The sequence below is a fragment of the Mustela erminea genome, chromosome 4 (assembly GCF_009829155.1).
Source record: "Mustela erminea isolate mMusErm1 chromosome 4, mMusErm1.Pri, whole genome shotgun sequence".
Classification (NCBI taxonomy): Eukaryota; Metazoa; Chordata; class Mammalia; order Carnivora; family Mustelidae; genus Mustela; species Mustela erminea.
Genome location: NC_045617.1, coordinates 90,111,773 through 90,126,773, shown reverse-complemented (window position 1 = coordinate 90,126,773; position 15,001 = coordinate 90,111,773). Strand labels below are relative to the sequence as shown.

The following is a 15,001-nucleotide window of genomic DNA, read 5'->3' as shown; positions in this document are numbered from 1 at the left end:
ACAAATCAGATGTAATTTGCAGAATCAGGCTCACTACATTTTGGTGATGATTTTCATATGGCTTTGCTTCAGTGTGGGGCTGTGGAGATGCAGGGTCCGCCCATACCAGCATGATCAAGTATTCCCCAGCACACAATCCTCCTAGATCCAAGACAATTTTTTCTCCTGATTTCATTTACGTAGACCTAGTCTCCCAGCTGGAATGGATGTGTTAGTGTGGAGTCCGGGGTTGGCTGGACAGACTGCATAGACAGAGGAGAGGCTTGGACTAGAGGTGCCATCTTGGACAAAGACAGTAATTTGAGCTCCAGGTATTGGAGGAAACTGCCTGGCAAAGACTTGAAACTGTTCTGAACTCAGCCCCAGAGCCTTTTGAACTGTTCATCACAATAGCCAGAAGGGCCACTGGACATATACAACCTCTTTGATTGTAATTGACATTATGTACCAGTAGTTTAAAGCCAGGAGGCCACCTTTATTCTTATTTATGACCCTGGCTGGACATCCTGAACCCTATTTAAATGATTCTTTGGAGAATGATTTTGAAACTTCAAGAAGTGATAACTTAAGTCTGCTTTCCAGATTTAAGTAATACACATTTCCTATTATTTCTATTAATAGAAACCCACAAGTGCCACCCTGGTGGATAAGTTTTTATTACATGTAAATGTCTTTTTCCTACCTCAGGTGTTGAATTTGTTGGAAGCCTAAGAAATATCATTTTATTTTAAAAAATATTTTATTCATTTATTTGACAGAGAGAGACAGCACAAGCTGGGGGAGGGGCATAGGGAGAGGGAGAAGCAGGCTCTCCACTGAGCAGGGAACCCGATGCAATGCAAGGCTGGATCCTGGGACCCTAGGATCATGACCTGAGGTGAAGGCAAACATTTAACCAACTAAGCACCGAGGCTTCCCAGAAATATCATTTTAAAGATCTTGAAACTTTGTGGGATATTGCATTCTTTAATATCCTTTTTTTAAAAAAAAAGATTTTATTTATTCATTTGACAGGCAGAGATCACAAGTAGGCAGAGAGGCAGGCAGAGAGAGAGAGGAGGAAGCAGGCTCCCTGCTGAACAGAGAGCCCGATGCAGGGCTCGATCCCAGGACCCTGAGACCATGACCTGAGCTGAAGGCAGAGAATTTAATCCACTGAGCCACCCAGGAGCCCATATTCTTTAATATTCTTAAAGCCACTTAACTCTTAGAAAATACTTAGTGAAGGCAGGAATTAAAATACTATGCAATAGTGTTCTTTATAGCAGACTTATTACAACAGCCAAAAAGTGGAAGCAGCCCAAGTGTTCATCAATGGATAAATGGATAAACAAAATGTGATATATACATACAAGGAATATTTTTCAGCCAAAGGAAGGAAATTCTGACACATGCTACAACATGAACGAATCTTGAGAACATTATGCTAAGGGCAATCAGCTGTGAGAACTCCCGCTGTGAGATAGGAGTGAGGGTAGAGGACAGGAAACAACCAGTGGGGAGGACATTGGTTTCAGGACCCAAAGGCCATGTCCTGGCAGAAAGTCTCGGTGGAGGGTGACGTACTTGGATATGCTTGACTTTCTCTCTATACCAGCTCAGCTCCCTCTTGCAGCCTCCACTTGATGGGTGGGCCAGACTGCCTTGGAGAGATGGTACCAGGACAAAACCAGCAGGTAGGTGACTGGCCTTAGCACGTGAGGACTGGGACTAGACCTGCATGTCCCTGGGTCTCCATGAGATCCAGGGCCCGCAGGTGTGTCTGGTCCCCTTAATTTAGAGTGTGGGGTAGTGAGTGGGTGTGCCTGCCCTACTAGACCATAGGCTGCTTGAAGTCAGGGCCCAGCACTCTTTTTTCATTCAGATTAATTCACTTGCTCACTCAACTAACGCTTATTGAGCTTCAGGGGTCCCTCTTAACCTCTGACTACAATGCTGACTATGATGCTACGCTCCTACAGGGATGAGGAGAGATATTTGTTAGTGGGTCAATGAATGTGTGGATGAATGAATGAGTGCCTCTCCATGCTCCCCAGTTTCCTGTCTCTGCACCCTCACTTTGTCAGAGGAGCATGCAACCCTTGGTCTCAGGGTCATGAGTTTGAGCCCCATGTTGAATGTAGAGATGACTTAAATAAATAGAACTGGAAGAGATACTGGCTCAGAAACAGTTGCTAAGAGACAAGTCCAGCACAGTTCAGAACAACCCAGTTCAGCTTCCCGTGATTGATCTCGTTTCCAACCTTCTCTCTATTCCAGGGTAGGATACGAACTTTAGCAGGGATCCCCAAAGCCTCAGCAACCACTCACCCCAGTCCCTACTCTCCTGCGTCCAGTTAACACACATGGGCTTTCACACACACTATCTCCTTCTTCCCTTAGAACTGACCCAATGGAGAGTAAGACTGGTACCATCTCGGCATTTTACAGATGAGGAAACCGAGTCCCAAAAATGTTATAAGACTTTCTCAGAGGTCATCAGTGACCGTGTTCCAAGTCCTGTTAATTTTGCTTCAATATACCACACTTCCACTTTAAGATACCTCAAGCAGATTGGGGCCAGAGGCACCCGCCTCTTTCCCAGCAGGCCCAGGGGCTTCCCTTGGCATTAGTCTTTTCTCTGGGAGTAATAGGATAGTGGCATAATGACCTAGTACTAAGGAGGCAGTGAAAATGGACACCTGGGGATATGGAAACATTGGGATAAGCCCTAAACATCAGGGTTGGAACCACTCTTAGAAACCACAAAGTTAACGCCCACTATTTACAAGGAAAACTTAGGCCCAGAAAGGAGGGATTTGCCCACTGAATATTTCTGACAATTTTTCAACCCTTTATCGCAGTTATCTATCATTGCACATAATAAATTATCTCAAAACTTAATGACTTAAGATGACAGTAATTTTTATTTCCCAGATTCCTGTGGGTCAGGAATTTAAGAAGGGCCCAGCTGGGCAGTTCTTTCTTTCTTAATTTCTTTCTTTCTTTTAAGGTTTATTTATCTAGCTAGACACACACACACACACACACACACACACACCAGTTGGGGAGGGGCAGAGGGAGTGAGAGAGAATCTCATGCAGATTCTGTGCTGAGTGTGGAGCTTTATGTGGGGCTCCATCCCATGACCCTGAGATCATGACCTGAGCCAAAACCAAGAGTCAGATGTTTAACTGAGTGAGCCACCCAGGTGCCCCTCAGCTGGGCAGTTCTGACTTTGTCTCTCATGAATGAAACCCCAGTTAGTCAGTGGCTGAAGCTGAAACAGTGGGAGCTGGAGCACTCAAGGACTGCCTGAGCCTCTCCCTTTCTGCACATGGTCTCAGGTCTTCTCCCTGGGACTCCTCCACTGGGGCTAGTTTGGGCTGCCTCATGGGGACCACAGGGCGATCACCCAGATTATATGGGAGCTCGGGTCTCCAAAGGCAAGTGTCTCAAGAGAATCATGTCAAACCTGGATCATCTTTTGTGACCCCACCTCAGAAGTCACAGAGCATCCCGTCCACCGTGGTTACAAGCCTACCTGGAGTCAAGGGAGGGGAACACAGAATCTACCTCTCAACAGTAGGAGTGTTGAAGTCACATTAGAAGAAGAGCGTGTGGGGTGGGAGATCTATGGCAGCCATCTTTGGAAAATACAGTCTGTCATTCCTGTGCACAGTTGCCCAGATCAATTGCATGGCAAGGGAGAGAGCAGGCCTGGGTCTGAACCCTAGTTCCATCACCTGCTAGCTCTGTGACCTTGGTGAAGTCCCCTAAGCCCTTCTTCTCTTCTCCTCCCTCCTCTATAAAACCGAAATAGTAGTAACATCCATCTTACAGAGCCATGGAGAGGAGGCCAGTGAAAGGTTGGCCCAGAGAATGTTTGTTTTTTCTTCTTCCAGGTTATGAGAGAGCAGTGAGTACACCATCAATCCAAATCTTTCTTCCTGCCCATGAAACAGACTCAAATCTCAATAAAGACAAAAACTAAGACAAATAAGAGTGCAAATTCAGTGCCAGACAGTACAAGATAGGGCATGATAAATCGAGAGCTGCATGCAGCAGTAAACAAAACAAAGCCAGGGCCCCTGGCTGGCTTAGTAGTGAAAACATGCAACTCTTGATCTCAGCTCTTGATCTACATTGGGTGTAGAGAGCACTCAAATAAATAAATAAAAACTTTAAAAGTCTTAAACAAACAAAGCCCTTGCCTTCAAGGAGTGAAGCTATCTGTCTATTAATATATGCTAAAAGTTATGTATGTCAGGTGGAGAAAAGCATTGTAAAGAAAAAGTAGGCTGAAGGAAATAGATAGAGGTGAGGGCGGGATCATTATATAGAGTGATGAGGGTGGGCCACTTTACTACAATGAAACTTGAAGAGAGACTGAATGAAATAAGGGAGTGAGCTATGAAGAGCATTCCAGGCAGAGGAAACAGCTAGTGCGAAGGTCCTGAGGCAGGGGACATGCTTGATGTGTTCAATAATCAACACAGAGGTCAGTTTGGTTGGAGCAGAGTAAAGCAGGGAGAGAATAGGGGATAAAGCCAGATGGGGTCTGCTGGAAGATTTGGAGCAGAGATATGACATAATCTAACTTCAATCTTTTAAACACTTTTTATTTTCAAATAAATTTTGATTTACAATAAAGCTGCAAAGATAATAAAGAATGTGCCATTCACCCAGATTCCCCTAGTGTTAACATCAGCCTAGTTAACATTCCCCTAGTTAACATTAACAAATGTGGTACGTTTGTCAAACTGAAGAAGCCAACAATGGTATCTTAGTGTAAACTAAACTCCAGACTTTACTCAGACTTCACCTGGTTTATCACTAATGATCTTTTTCTGTTTCAGATTTAAGATTTAGTGTACCACATCGCATTTTGCTGGCTTCTTATTTCATCAGGATCACCCTGGCTACTACACGATAATAAAAGGCCCACTAAGAAGCTTTTGCAGTAGGGCGCCTGGGTTGCTCAGCAAGTTAAGCATCTGACTCTTGATTTCAGCTCAGGTCAGGATTGTGGGATCGTGAGATCGAGCCCCGTGTTGGGCTCTGTGTTCATGTGGAGTCTGCTTGTCCCTCTCCCTCTGCTCCTCCCCTGTGCTCACTCTAGCTCTCTCTCGCTCATAAATAAATCAACAAAATCTTGAAGAAGAAGGAGGAGGAGGAGGAGAAGGTGTTTCAGTAGTCCAAGCAAGAGATGGTGTTTGGATCAGAGGTCAGATTGGGAAATGTGATCAAGTTCTGGATGAACTTGAAGGCAGAGCCAACAGGAGTTGCAGGACATGGGATGTGAGAGCAAAAGGAGAGGGAAATACAATGCCAAGAACTTTAATATCAAACACTGAATAGATGAGATAGCCATTTACTGATCTTGGTAGACTGACAGTAGGCTGAAAGTCATGAGTCTGCATTTGAACATGCTAAATTGGCGTAGCCTGTCAGGCAATCCAAGGGGAGGTGTCAAGTAGGCAGTCAGATACACTAGTCTGGATTTCAAGGAGAAATCCTGGCTGGAAACATGACCTTGGGAAATAGGAACTCAGCTTTTAGCCAGGACTTTAGAATTCCATTAGACTGGATGAGATCATGACCAGAGTGAGTGAAGGTAGAAAAGAGGTCTGATGGTCGAGCCCTGAGGCCATGGAAGAAGTTGGAAGGATGAATAAAAAGCAAAGCAGACAGATTGGAGGAGAAGCTGTTGAGGTAGGTGGAAAAGCCAGTGAGAGGGATCCCAGAAGTCCAGGGGACAACTCTGTCAGACGCAGCTTTATGGAACCCCTGAGATGAGGACTGAGAAGTCATGGCTGGATTTGACGATGGTGAGGGCGTTGGTGAGAGTTATTCTAGTGGCTGGGTGGGGTGAGAGGTTTCAGGAGAAAATGAGAGAAGAGGTAAAGACGGTAAGTACAGACAAAAATTTTTGAGGAGTCACATCACATTATTATTCAGTAAAGGGGAGTAGAAAAATGTAGCTGGAAGAGAATATGTTTGAAAGAGGACATTTATTTTAAGATGGGAGAGAGGTTGCTGGAAATGATCCCATATCAGACTGAGGATGCAGAAGGGATGGGAGGAACTGGGGAGCCCTGTAATTACACGGGGAGAAGGATGGGAACTAGTGCTCACGTGGAGGGACTCACCTCAGTAAGAACGTAGGCAGTCCATCTATAGTAACAGGAGGGAGGGCAGAGTATATGGAAACAGCTGCATGTAGGCGATAGAAGCCCATGGAAGTTCTCTTCAGACTGCTTCTATTTTCTCCATGAAGTTGGAAGCAAGACCACCAGCAGAGTGAGGAGAAAGGAGGAGTGGTTGGGGGTGAGAGTGGTTGGAGGAGAGAGTAAAAGGTAAAAACAGCTTTCGGGGAGTGTGAGAGAATGCACAAGACTGAGGAAATGCAGGAGCATGGGAAGTTAACACAAAGGACCTTTGAGGGGGCATGGATTTAAGGGAGACCGGTCAGGCTGGAGACATGTTTTTTCCCAGCCATGTTCAGCTCCTTGGGTGCAGTCTGGAGAAGGCACAGAGATGGGGTTTTGCCAGATGAATACGATGGGAGAGAGGGGCCAGGAAGTTCATGTGTGCAAGGGAGAGATGACAGTAATAAATCATAGTATCAGAGCTAGGTAAGGAGGGAAGGCTGGATGTGATGGAGAGAAGAAACAACCAAAAGAGGGTAGTGTCAGTTGGAGAAGAGACAGGGCCAGTGTATCCACAAGAGGCAACGTGCCTAAGGCTCAGGATATTTTTAGGGGCCCCCAAATGTGTTTTTTAAAATTACTTACTTATTTATTTGTCAGTGAGATTGAGAGAGGGAGAGTGAGAGCGAGAGAGGGAAGACCCGCAAGCAGAGGGACAAGCAGGCTCCCCTGTTGAGCAGGGAGCCCGAGGCGGGACTCTATCCCAGGACCCCAGGATCATGACCTGAGCCGAAGGCAGACGCTTAACGACTGAGCTACCCAGGTACCCCAAATTCCTGGTGATTCTTGATGATTCGGTATCACATACGCAGTTCTTCCGATACGTGTGATAAGTTTGCTTGCAAAGGTGGCCGCTACACTTGACCCTCTCCCACATGACCCTTGGCAGTGATTTTGCTGTTCCTCCCAGCAAGAAGTGGAGTCTGTTTCTGTAATCCCTTGAATCTGGGCTGGCCTTATGACTTGCTTGGACTAACAGAATGACATTGTGTGAGTCCCCAAAGTCTGAGCCTCAAGAGATCTTGCAGCTTGCCCCTTTGCCCTCTTAGAAAATTCATGATGTCGAGAAGTCTGGTCTGGCCTACTGGAAGACAAGAAGTCCCAAGGAGAAGAGCTGAGGTGCCCTGGCCAGCCACCACCAGTCACATGAGGTCATGTTACCCAGCCCCAGTCAAGCTTCCAGATGATGATAGCCACATGAACGAGCCTAGATGAGAGCAGCGAAAGGATTGCTTAGCAGAGCTTAGCTGGTATTACCAAACTACGAGCAGATGAATCGGGGGGGAAGCCTGCATCTCCCTCTCCCACTCCCTCTGTTTGTGTTTCCACTCTTGCTGTCTCTGCCTGTCAAATAAATAAGTAAAATCTCTCTCTATATATATATATAAAAGAAACACCAGGAATTTGATGCAGGTGGGAGTAAAGAGAGTGACAATAAGCCAGGTGCTAAAATCTTCAAAACATAAGGGAGTAGGGAGTGATGTAATGGGATGCCATCAACTCCCAGAGCTTCAAATATCTGTATTGTTTCATCAGTAAATGTCAATGAATTTCATTAAGGAAAAGGAACTGTTCATTTTTCACAATTTCTTTGACTCACTTATCAGTTTAGACTCTATCTTAAGAAAGGAACCTAAACCATGGAAAAAAACTACAGGCATGAAAAACTGTGGCCCTCCTATTTATCTGGGAGCTGTATCACCAGGGCTGGCACACAGCACTAGCATGTGTGTGCTCAGTAAATATTTGTTGAATGGATTTATAATGGCAAAACCAGAAACAACCTAAATAGCCAGAAATGAGAGCTAGGTTAAATAAAAATGGTGGTATAGGGCGCCTGGGTGGCTCAGTTGGGTAAGTGACTGCCTTTGGCTCAGGTCATGATCCTCACCCTGCATCAGGCTCCCCCTGCTCTGCGGGGAGCCTGCTTCTCTTCCTCCCTCTGCCTGCCACTCCCTCTGCTTGTGCTCTCTCTCTGTCAAATAAATAAATTAAATCTGTAAAAAATAAAAATAAAAATGATGGTATATTAATTGAATGTCATGCAGCCATAAAAAATGATATTTTGGAGGACCATCAATATATAACATACAGTTAAAAAAAAAATCAGGATGGGGTGCCTGGCTGTCTCAGTCGGTTGAGCCTCTGACTCTTGATCTCAGCCCAGGTTTTGATATCAGGGTCGTGAATTCAAACCCTGCATTGGGCTCCATGCTGGGTGTGGAGCCTACTTAAAAAAAAAAAAAAGAAAGAAAGAAAAAAGCAGGATGCAATATAACAGAACAGGTACTGTATAAAAACACCTGGACAGGAAAAGAGTTCAAAACAACAACCGTAGCTTTATCATGCCAGGAGGATCACGAGTGAGTTTTTTCTTTTTCTTTTATCCTAAAGATTTTTTAATATTATTGAATTGCTTTTCTTTTTTAAAAAGATTTTACTTATTTGAGAGAGAGAGAGAGAGTGCATGGGCAGTGAGGCAGAGGAAGAGGAACAAGCAGACTCCCTGCTCACATGGAGCCCCCAGGAACCTGACATCATGATCTGAGCACAAGGCAGACTCAGTTAACAAACTGAGCCACCCAGGTGCCCCTGAATTTCTTTTATAATAATAAAAAAAGTTGTATATATTTATTGTGAAAAAGGGGGAAATGTTGAAAACCTTGTTTCTGGCTATTTAGGTTGTTTCTAGTTTTTCTTTGTTCTTTCTTCCCTCCACACACACTTAAAGTATTCTTAGCTCTTTGGACATCTTCAGACTCAAAAGGTGATTTTTAGGAGTCATATCATGTTTATGTATCATAATCTATTTGGCCTACAGTAATTTTGGACAGTATAGGTCAATTTGGAATTTTTCCACCAAAAAAAGTTTATAATTATAATAATAATAAACTTGAATGATTAGAGCTACAGCATAACTCAAATTCATAAAGCTCTTCAGAAAAGAGGTGATCAGAGTTTTGGGGAAGTTGGCTAGAGAGATGGGGTGGGTGTAGCTATTATGTCCAACAGAGGCTGCAAGAAAAATTAGTCTGCCCTTGCGTGTGTTGGTGATGTCTGTAGGCAGTTGTTCTGCACATGCTAGGGACCCTTCCTTTCAATGTTTTGAAATTAAAGATGGTGAACTCTTTTTCTTTTTAAGACTTTATTTATTTGACAGACAGAGATCACAAGTAGGCAAAGAGGCAGGCGTGTTGAGGGGGTGGGGAAGCAGGCTCCCTGCTGAGCAGAGAGACTAATGTGGGGCTCTATTCCAGGACCCTGAGATCATGACCTGAGCCGAAGGCAGAGGCTTTAACCCACTGAGCCACCCAGGCGCCCCAAGATGGTGAACTCTAGAATATGGGCAGTGGCATTCCTGCCCTCTGCCCTCTTGCCCTGCAAAAAAATTGTTTCCTGCCCTTGTCTTGCACAGGTTATCTCTGAGCTATTAACCTGGAGGAGTAGTCCTCCCCCACTCCCCCCATATAATTCCCGCAGTCTGAGCTCTGGATCACATCACATTATTTATTTTAAAAAATAAAATAAAAATAAAAATCACATCCGTTCTTGATCTCAGGCTAATTGTCAGCTCCTCTCAGGGGGAGCTGACAATTAGCCTGAGATCAAGAACGGATGTGATCGGGGTACAGAAGTGGGAATTTGGAAGGCACTTCTACAGAGCCAGGGGTGTTCCCAGTCCAGGGACATTTCCCAGTAGTGGTCGCAGAAAGGAATGAGGTGGAAAAGACAGTCTTGTCGGAGGAAGGTTGGGGGCGGGGGGTAGGCGGTGCGCCAGGCTGATCTTTAGCTGGTATGGGTCGATCCTGGAAAGCTGTGGATGGCAAGGGAGAAAGAAGAGGAGGGCGTGGAGGAGGAGAGTAGGACACAGACGTAGCAGGTGATGTAGGATTTACAAACGGAGGAGGCGTGGGCTGGTGACAGGAGGCGGGCCTGGAGCCGCAAGGGTGCCCTGAGCGAGCATGGGATATAAAAGAAGCGTGATGGGAAGCTGACCGGCGAGAGCAGAAGTGGGGCACAGGATGAGGGGCGCGGGTCGGGATAGCAGGGATGCAAGATGGGAGAATAACGGCTGTACATATTTGGCCGGCACTTGGCAGTCTGCTCCCTTTTAGATTCCCCTAATTTCCTCCTTTGGTTGAAGAAAGCGAGGTTCGGAGGGGTTAGGTGGGTGGGGGCCCCGGGGTGCCCGGGGTCGCTGGGCTGCGGGGGAACCCGTGAGTGCGGGGACAAGGTGTGAGCCGTGCGTTGTCGGGGGTGGGGGGGTGGGCGTCGGACGCACGCGGGTTGGGGGCGGGCCGGCGGCAGCTCAGGGAGAAGGGGGAGGCGGGCTCCGCCGGCACACGCCGCCCCTGGCAGGCGGCCTGAGCGCGCGCGGGGAGCCGCTGCCGCCGCCGCTGCCGCCGCCGCTCGGGGTCGCTTTGAGACCCAGATTCCCGAGCGCTCCGCTCGCATGGCAGCCGCCTCGGCGCCCGTCCCCGCGGCCCTCTAGGGGCGGCCCCGCGCCCCGGTCCCTCGGCGAAGCCCGTCGGATCCGGCCCCGCTCTGCGTCCCGGGGCGCGCTGCCTCCCAGCCCGAGGTGAGGACAGCGAAGGCAGGGCGCGCGGGGCTGGGGGCACTCTGGGGATTCCAGGCCCCTGGCCGCGGCCGAGCCGAGGCGACGGAGACGGGAAGGGAACGTGGGAGCATGTCCGGGTGGGGTGGGGTGGGGTGGGGTGGGGGGAGTCGAGATAGGAGGCGGAGACTGCTCGCTGCCGGGAACCGGCCCCCGCGTCCCCTTCGTGGCCAAGGCCGCCTCTCGGCGCTGTCCCCATTCCCACGGAGTCCTCTGTGCGGTCTGCGTTCCTAGTCCGGGCCCCTCTAGCGCCTGGACCTCGATCGGCGCTGCCCATCCTTCGCCTCCTTCCCACAGACCCCGCTCCGGGGCTCCTGTTCCAGTACCCTCGCCTGCTCAGTCTTCCCCGCCTCCGCCCTCCCGCTGCCCCCACCTCCTTCTGTCCGGACGCCCCTCTTCCCCCTCGGCTCCTGTCACTCGGAACCGGAATCCGTGCCACCATCTCCGGGTCCGGCCGCCTCCCAGCCTGTGCCATCCCACAGGTGTCCGCACGTCCGGCCGTCCATCCGTCCGTCCCTCCTGGGGCCGGCGCTGACCATGCCCAGCGGCTGCCTCTGTCTACATCTCGTGTGCCTGTTGTGCATCCTGGGGGCACGCGTTCAGCCTGCCCGAGGTGAGCGTGCCCCCGGGCTCAGGTCGCGGCCCTGCCCGGCCGCCCTTCGCTAGCGCGTTGACCTCTGCCGGCCAGAGACGGCACTGCAGCCGCTCGACCCGCGGGGTTGACCAGACCCAAGCAGTCCCTTTGCAACGGGGTGAGTCTCCGTTCTGCCCTAGCCCAGAACGGAGCCCAGCCAATGATTGAGACCCCGCACCCTCTGAGCCCCGCGTCTCAGGGAGCCGAACCCTGACCTGGGCTCACCCCTCCCGCGTCAATCTCTTGCAGCGGATGACTGCAGCTCCCACTGTGACCTGGCCCACGGCTGCTGTGCGCCTGACGGCTCCTGCAGGTATCTCTCTTGAGCACGTGCTCTCAAACCCTTTGCTCCCCATATCCAGCAGGTCCACACCCACAACCAGGTCAAACCCCAGGGCAGAGTATCTAGAGTCTTAAGACCCTGCTGTTCACGCCCCCCCCCCACGCCCCCACCCCTTCATGGCCACAGGACAGACTGGCCACCTTCTCCTCAGCCCCCAGTTTCCCCCGGCTTTGCTTCTCTTTTGCTTCTTCTTGCTTATGCCTCCCCACTCCTAACTCCTTTGCTCTCCCAAGGCTGATTCAGGAATTCCAAAACGTTCCTCCTCAAGATACCAGGAGAAAGACCTGAAGCTTGAGAGAGTTTGGAGGTTGGGGCCAAGAGGAAAGGGGGAGATAAAAATATAAAGAGAACGGGTTTAGCTTGGGAAAGAAAGACTGCGGGAGGGTTGCTGGGGAGACGCACTCACAGAAGAGGCCCTTTCTTGATGAATTTGAGTAATTGACTCACTGGGGTGGCGGTTGGGCAAATTCTGAAGCAGGAGAAAAAGTGTGTCTGGAAAGGAGCGGACCAGGCGATGTGCAGGAGGGGCTGGCTGTGTTAGAGACACTCTGAAATAGTTCAGTTCTTTGTGCTGGAATTAGGATGGAAAGAGGGTCCTTATGACCTTTCAAGGTCACTCTTTTTAAGCTGGTTCTGAGCACCTCAGTCATGCCAGAAATGGTACTGAGGTTATTTACAAATGTCAATTTCTTCCTCAACTCAAACCAACCCAAAGCAACCCACACAGATGAGAGCACTGAGGCCCAGAAAGGTTAGACAGAGTGCAGATCCAGGCCTTGAATGCCAGTGTCTGATCGTCTGATAGCATGAGTATGTCCTATGACCTTGTACAATTCTATAGCTACCTGGGGTAGGCCTGCTTTCCCTTAGGGATTTCAGAAGTCCTGTTTTCTAGAAGCTCTGTTCTTGCCTCCTTCATTTCCTCTGATCGCCCTACCCAGAGCCCTGCCCCTGTGCTTCTCCTTATCAGGTGTGACCCAGGCTGGGAAGGGCTGCACTGTGAGCGCTGTGTGAGAATGCCTGGCTGCCAGCATGGTACCTGCCACCAGCCCTGGCAGTGCATCTGTCATCTGGGCTGGGCAGGCAAGTTCTGTGACAAAGGTAGGGGAGTAGAGAGGGTAACTGTTGGGCTGGGGACCCTGTGTGTCTTGGCAGAACATCCATCCAAATTTATGGAGCACCTTTTGTGTCTGGCTTAAACCCTCAAACACATGTCATTTCATCATCGTAGACTTTATACTGTTACCTAAATTGGTTCTCAACATAATCCTGTGAGGTAGGCCAGGCAGCTGCCAAAAACATACCCCCTTTGCAGATGAAGAAACTGAGATCTACAGATGAGATACAACTTGCCTGATAATGGAAGGCTGACTGCCAGTGCCAGGGCTCGGGGCCTCCTGACTGCAATTCAGTGTTATTGGTTCCCCCACTATAGCATTCATGCTCTGGGAGGGTCTATAGTGTGAGTTGTGCCCACGAACTGTGTGCAGGGTCTGGGCAGGTCTGGGAGCCAGGTGTGGGGAGCTCTCCCCAAGCCTTCCCGATCTCCTCTGCAGATGAGCACATCTGTACCACGCAGACCCCCTGTCAGAATGGAGGCCAATGTGTCTACGACGGGGGCGGCGAGTACCACTGTGTGTGCCCCCCAGGCTTCCATGGGCGTGACTGCGAGCGTAAGGCTGGACCCTGTGAGCAGGCAGGGTGAGTACTGGACTGTGGGTGGGTGGGAGGGAGGTTACGGGAAAAGCTGGTGGCAGAAGAGTGAGGAAGCAGGAGTGTAGAGAGGGTGGGGGTGAAGAACTAGGTCTGAGGGTTCGAAGTCCCACATGGGAGCCCCTGACGACAAAACCCCAGCCTGCCAAGGTATCCCTAGTTCAGGGTTTCTCAACTTTTTGGGTACCATTTGAACCATTTCTCCAACAACAAATATCTGTAGGGGCTGGAGATGTACTGCATCAGTGTGTAACTGTGCTGGTTGGGAAGGTGGGTGTGGGGAGGCTAAGGACCTAGCTGGCATGTGGCTCCTAAAGATGTTCCCCACAGCAGCCTTCTGCCTCACTGTGAATGTGGCAACAAGGCTGGTAGGGCGGGACTTGTCCTCATTTCAGCCTCAGGCCTGAGAGCCTATATGGAGAATAATAGCACACTTGCCTCTTTGAGCCTTGCCTTTGGGCGAGGCCCTGTGCTAACTGCTTGACTTGGATTATCTCACTTAACCCTTGCAATTTGGGAAGCCGGGAGACTATTCTTATTCTCATTTTTTAAAACGAGGTGTTCAAGGATCAGAGAGCGGGGCTCAAGGTGACACAGCCAGAAAGGGGGTAGAAAGGCGGCAGTGGTCAAAGATGCTGATCTGGGCTACCCTGAAGGTGCGAGCTGGCCTCATTAACCTCTTTGCTCCCACTGCAGCTCCCCATGCCAGAACGGCGGACAGTGCCAGGATGACCAGGGCTTTGCTCTCAACTTCACCTGCCGCTGTTTGGCAGGCTTCGTGGGTGCCCGCTGTGAGGTCAATGTCGACGACTGTCTGATGCGGCCTTGTGCCAATGGTGCCACCTGCCTAGATGGCATAAACCGCTTCTCCTGCCTCTGCCCTGAGGGCTTTGCTGGACGATTCTGCACCATCAACCTGGATGACTGTGCCAGCCGTCCATGCCAGAGAGGGGCCCGCTGTCGGGACCGTGTCCATGACTTTGACTGTCTCTGCCCCAGTGGGTATGGTGGCAAGACTTGTGAGCTCATCTTATCCGTCCCAGATCCTGCCACCACCACGGACATCCCGCCGGGGCCCACCTACGCTGCAGTGATCCCTGCCACAGGGCCTGCCCCCCACAGCGTGGGGGCGGGTCTGCTGCGCATCTCAGTGAAGGAGGTAGTGCGGAGGCAAGAAGCAGGGCTAGGCCCATCTAGCCTGGCGGCCATGGTAGTATTTGGGGCCCTCACTGCTGCCCTGGTCTTGTCCACTATGATGCTGACCCTGAGAGCCTGGCGCCAGGGTCTCTGCCCCCCGGAACCCTGTTGCTACCCTGCCCCCCACTACGTCCCGGCGCGCCAGGACCAGGAATGTCAGGTTAGCATGCTGCCAGCAGGGCTCCCCCTGTCGCCTGACCTGCCCCCTGAGCCTAGAAAGACCACAGCACTGTGATGGAGGTGGGGGCTTTCGGCCCCCGCCTTCACCTCCTCAGCTTCTCAGACTGCAGTAGGCCTTTTTCTCGCCA

The 15,001-nt window shown here is 50.0% G+C and overlaps 1 protein-coding gene across 4 annotated transcripts; it reads left to right on the top strand.

Annotated features, from left to right (window-relative positions):
* Window positions 1-10,097: 10,097 nt before the first annotated feature.
* Window positions 10,098-14,952, top strand: DLK2 (delta like non-canonical Notch ligand 2). 4 transcript variants are annotated; one of them, XM_032340072.1, is made up of 6 exons: window positions 10,098-10,343; window positions 11,289-11,419; window positions 11,690-11,753; window positions 12,754-12,884; window positions 13,340-13,484; window positions 14,193-14,952. In XM_032340072.1, the coding sequence occupies exons 2-6, from the start codon at window positions 11,344-11,346 to the stop codon at window positions 14,926-14,928; spliced, it is 1,152 nt and encodes a 383-aa protein (XP_032195963.1). In that variant the 5' UTR covers window positions 10,098-10,343; window positions 11,289-11,343; the 3' UTR covers window positions 14,929-14,952. The 4 variants fall into 4 exon arrangements, with proteins under 4 accessions (XP_032195963.1, XP_032195962.1, XP_032195961.1 ...); XM_032340071.1 differs by having other exon boundaries at window positions 10,098-10,358; XM_032340070.1 differs by having other exon boundaries at window positions 10,099-10,770.
* Window positions 14,953-15,001: the final 49 nt, after the last annotated feature.

Bases quoted from the DNA above. Each gene is read 5' to 3' on its own strand.
- DLK2 (XM_032340072.1), top strand. From the start codon at position 11,344: ATGCCCAGCGGCTGCCTCTGTCTACATCTCGTGTGCCTGTTGTGCATC. The intron at 11,754-12,753 runs GTATCTCTCTTG...TCTCCTTATCAG, and splicing joins GCGCCTGACGGCTCCTGCAG to GTGTGACCCAGGCTGGGAAG. The intron at 12,885-13,339 runs GTAGGGGAGTAG...TCTCCTCTGCAG, and splicing joins AGGCAAGTTCTGTGACAAAG to ATGAGCACATCTGTACCACG.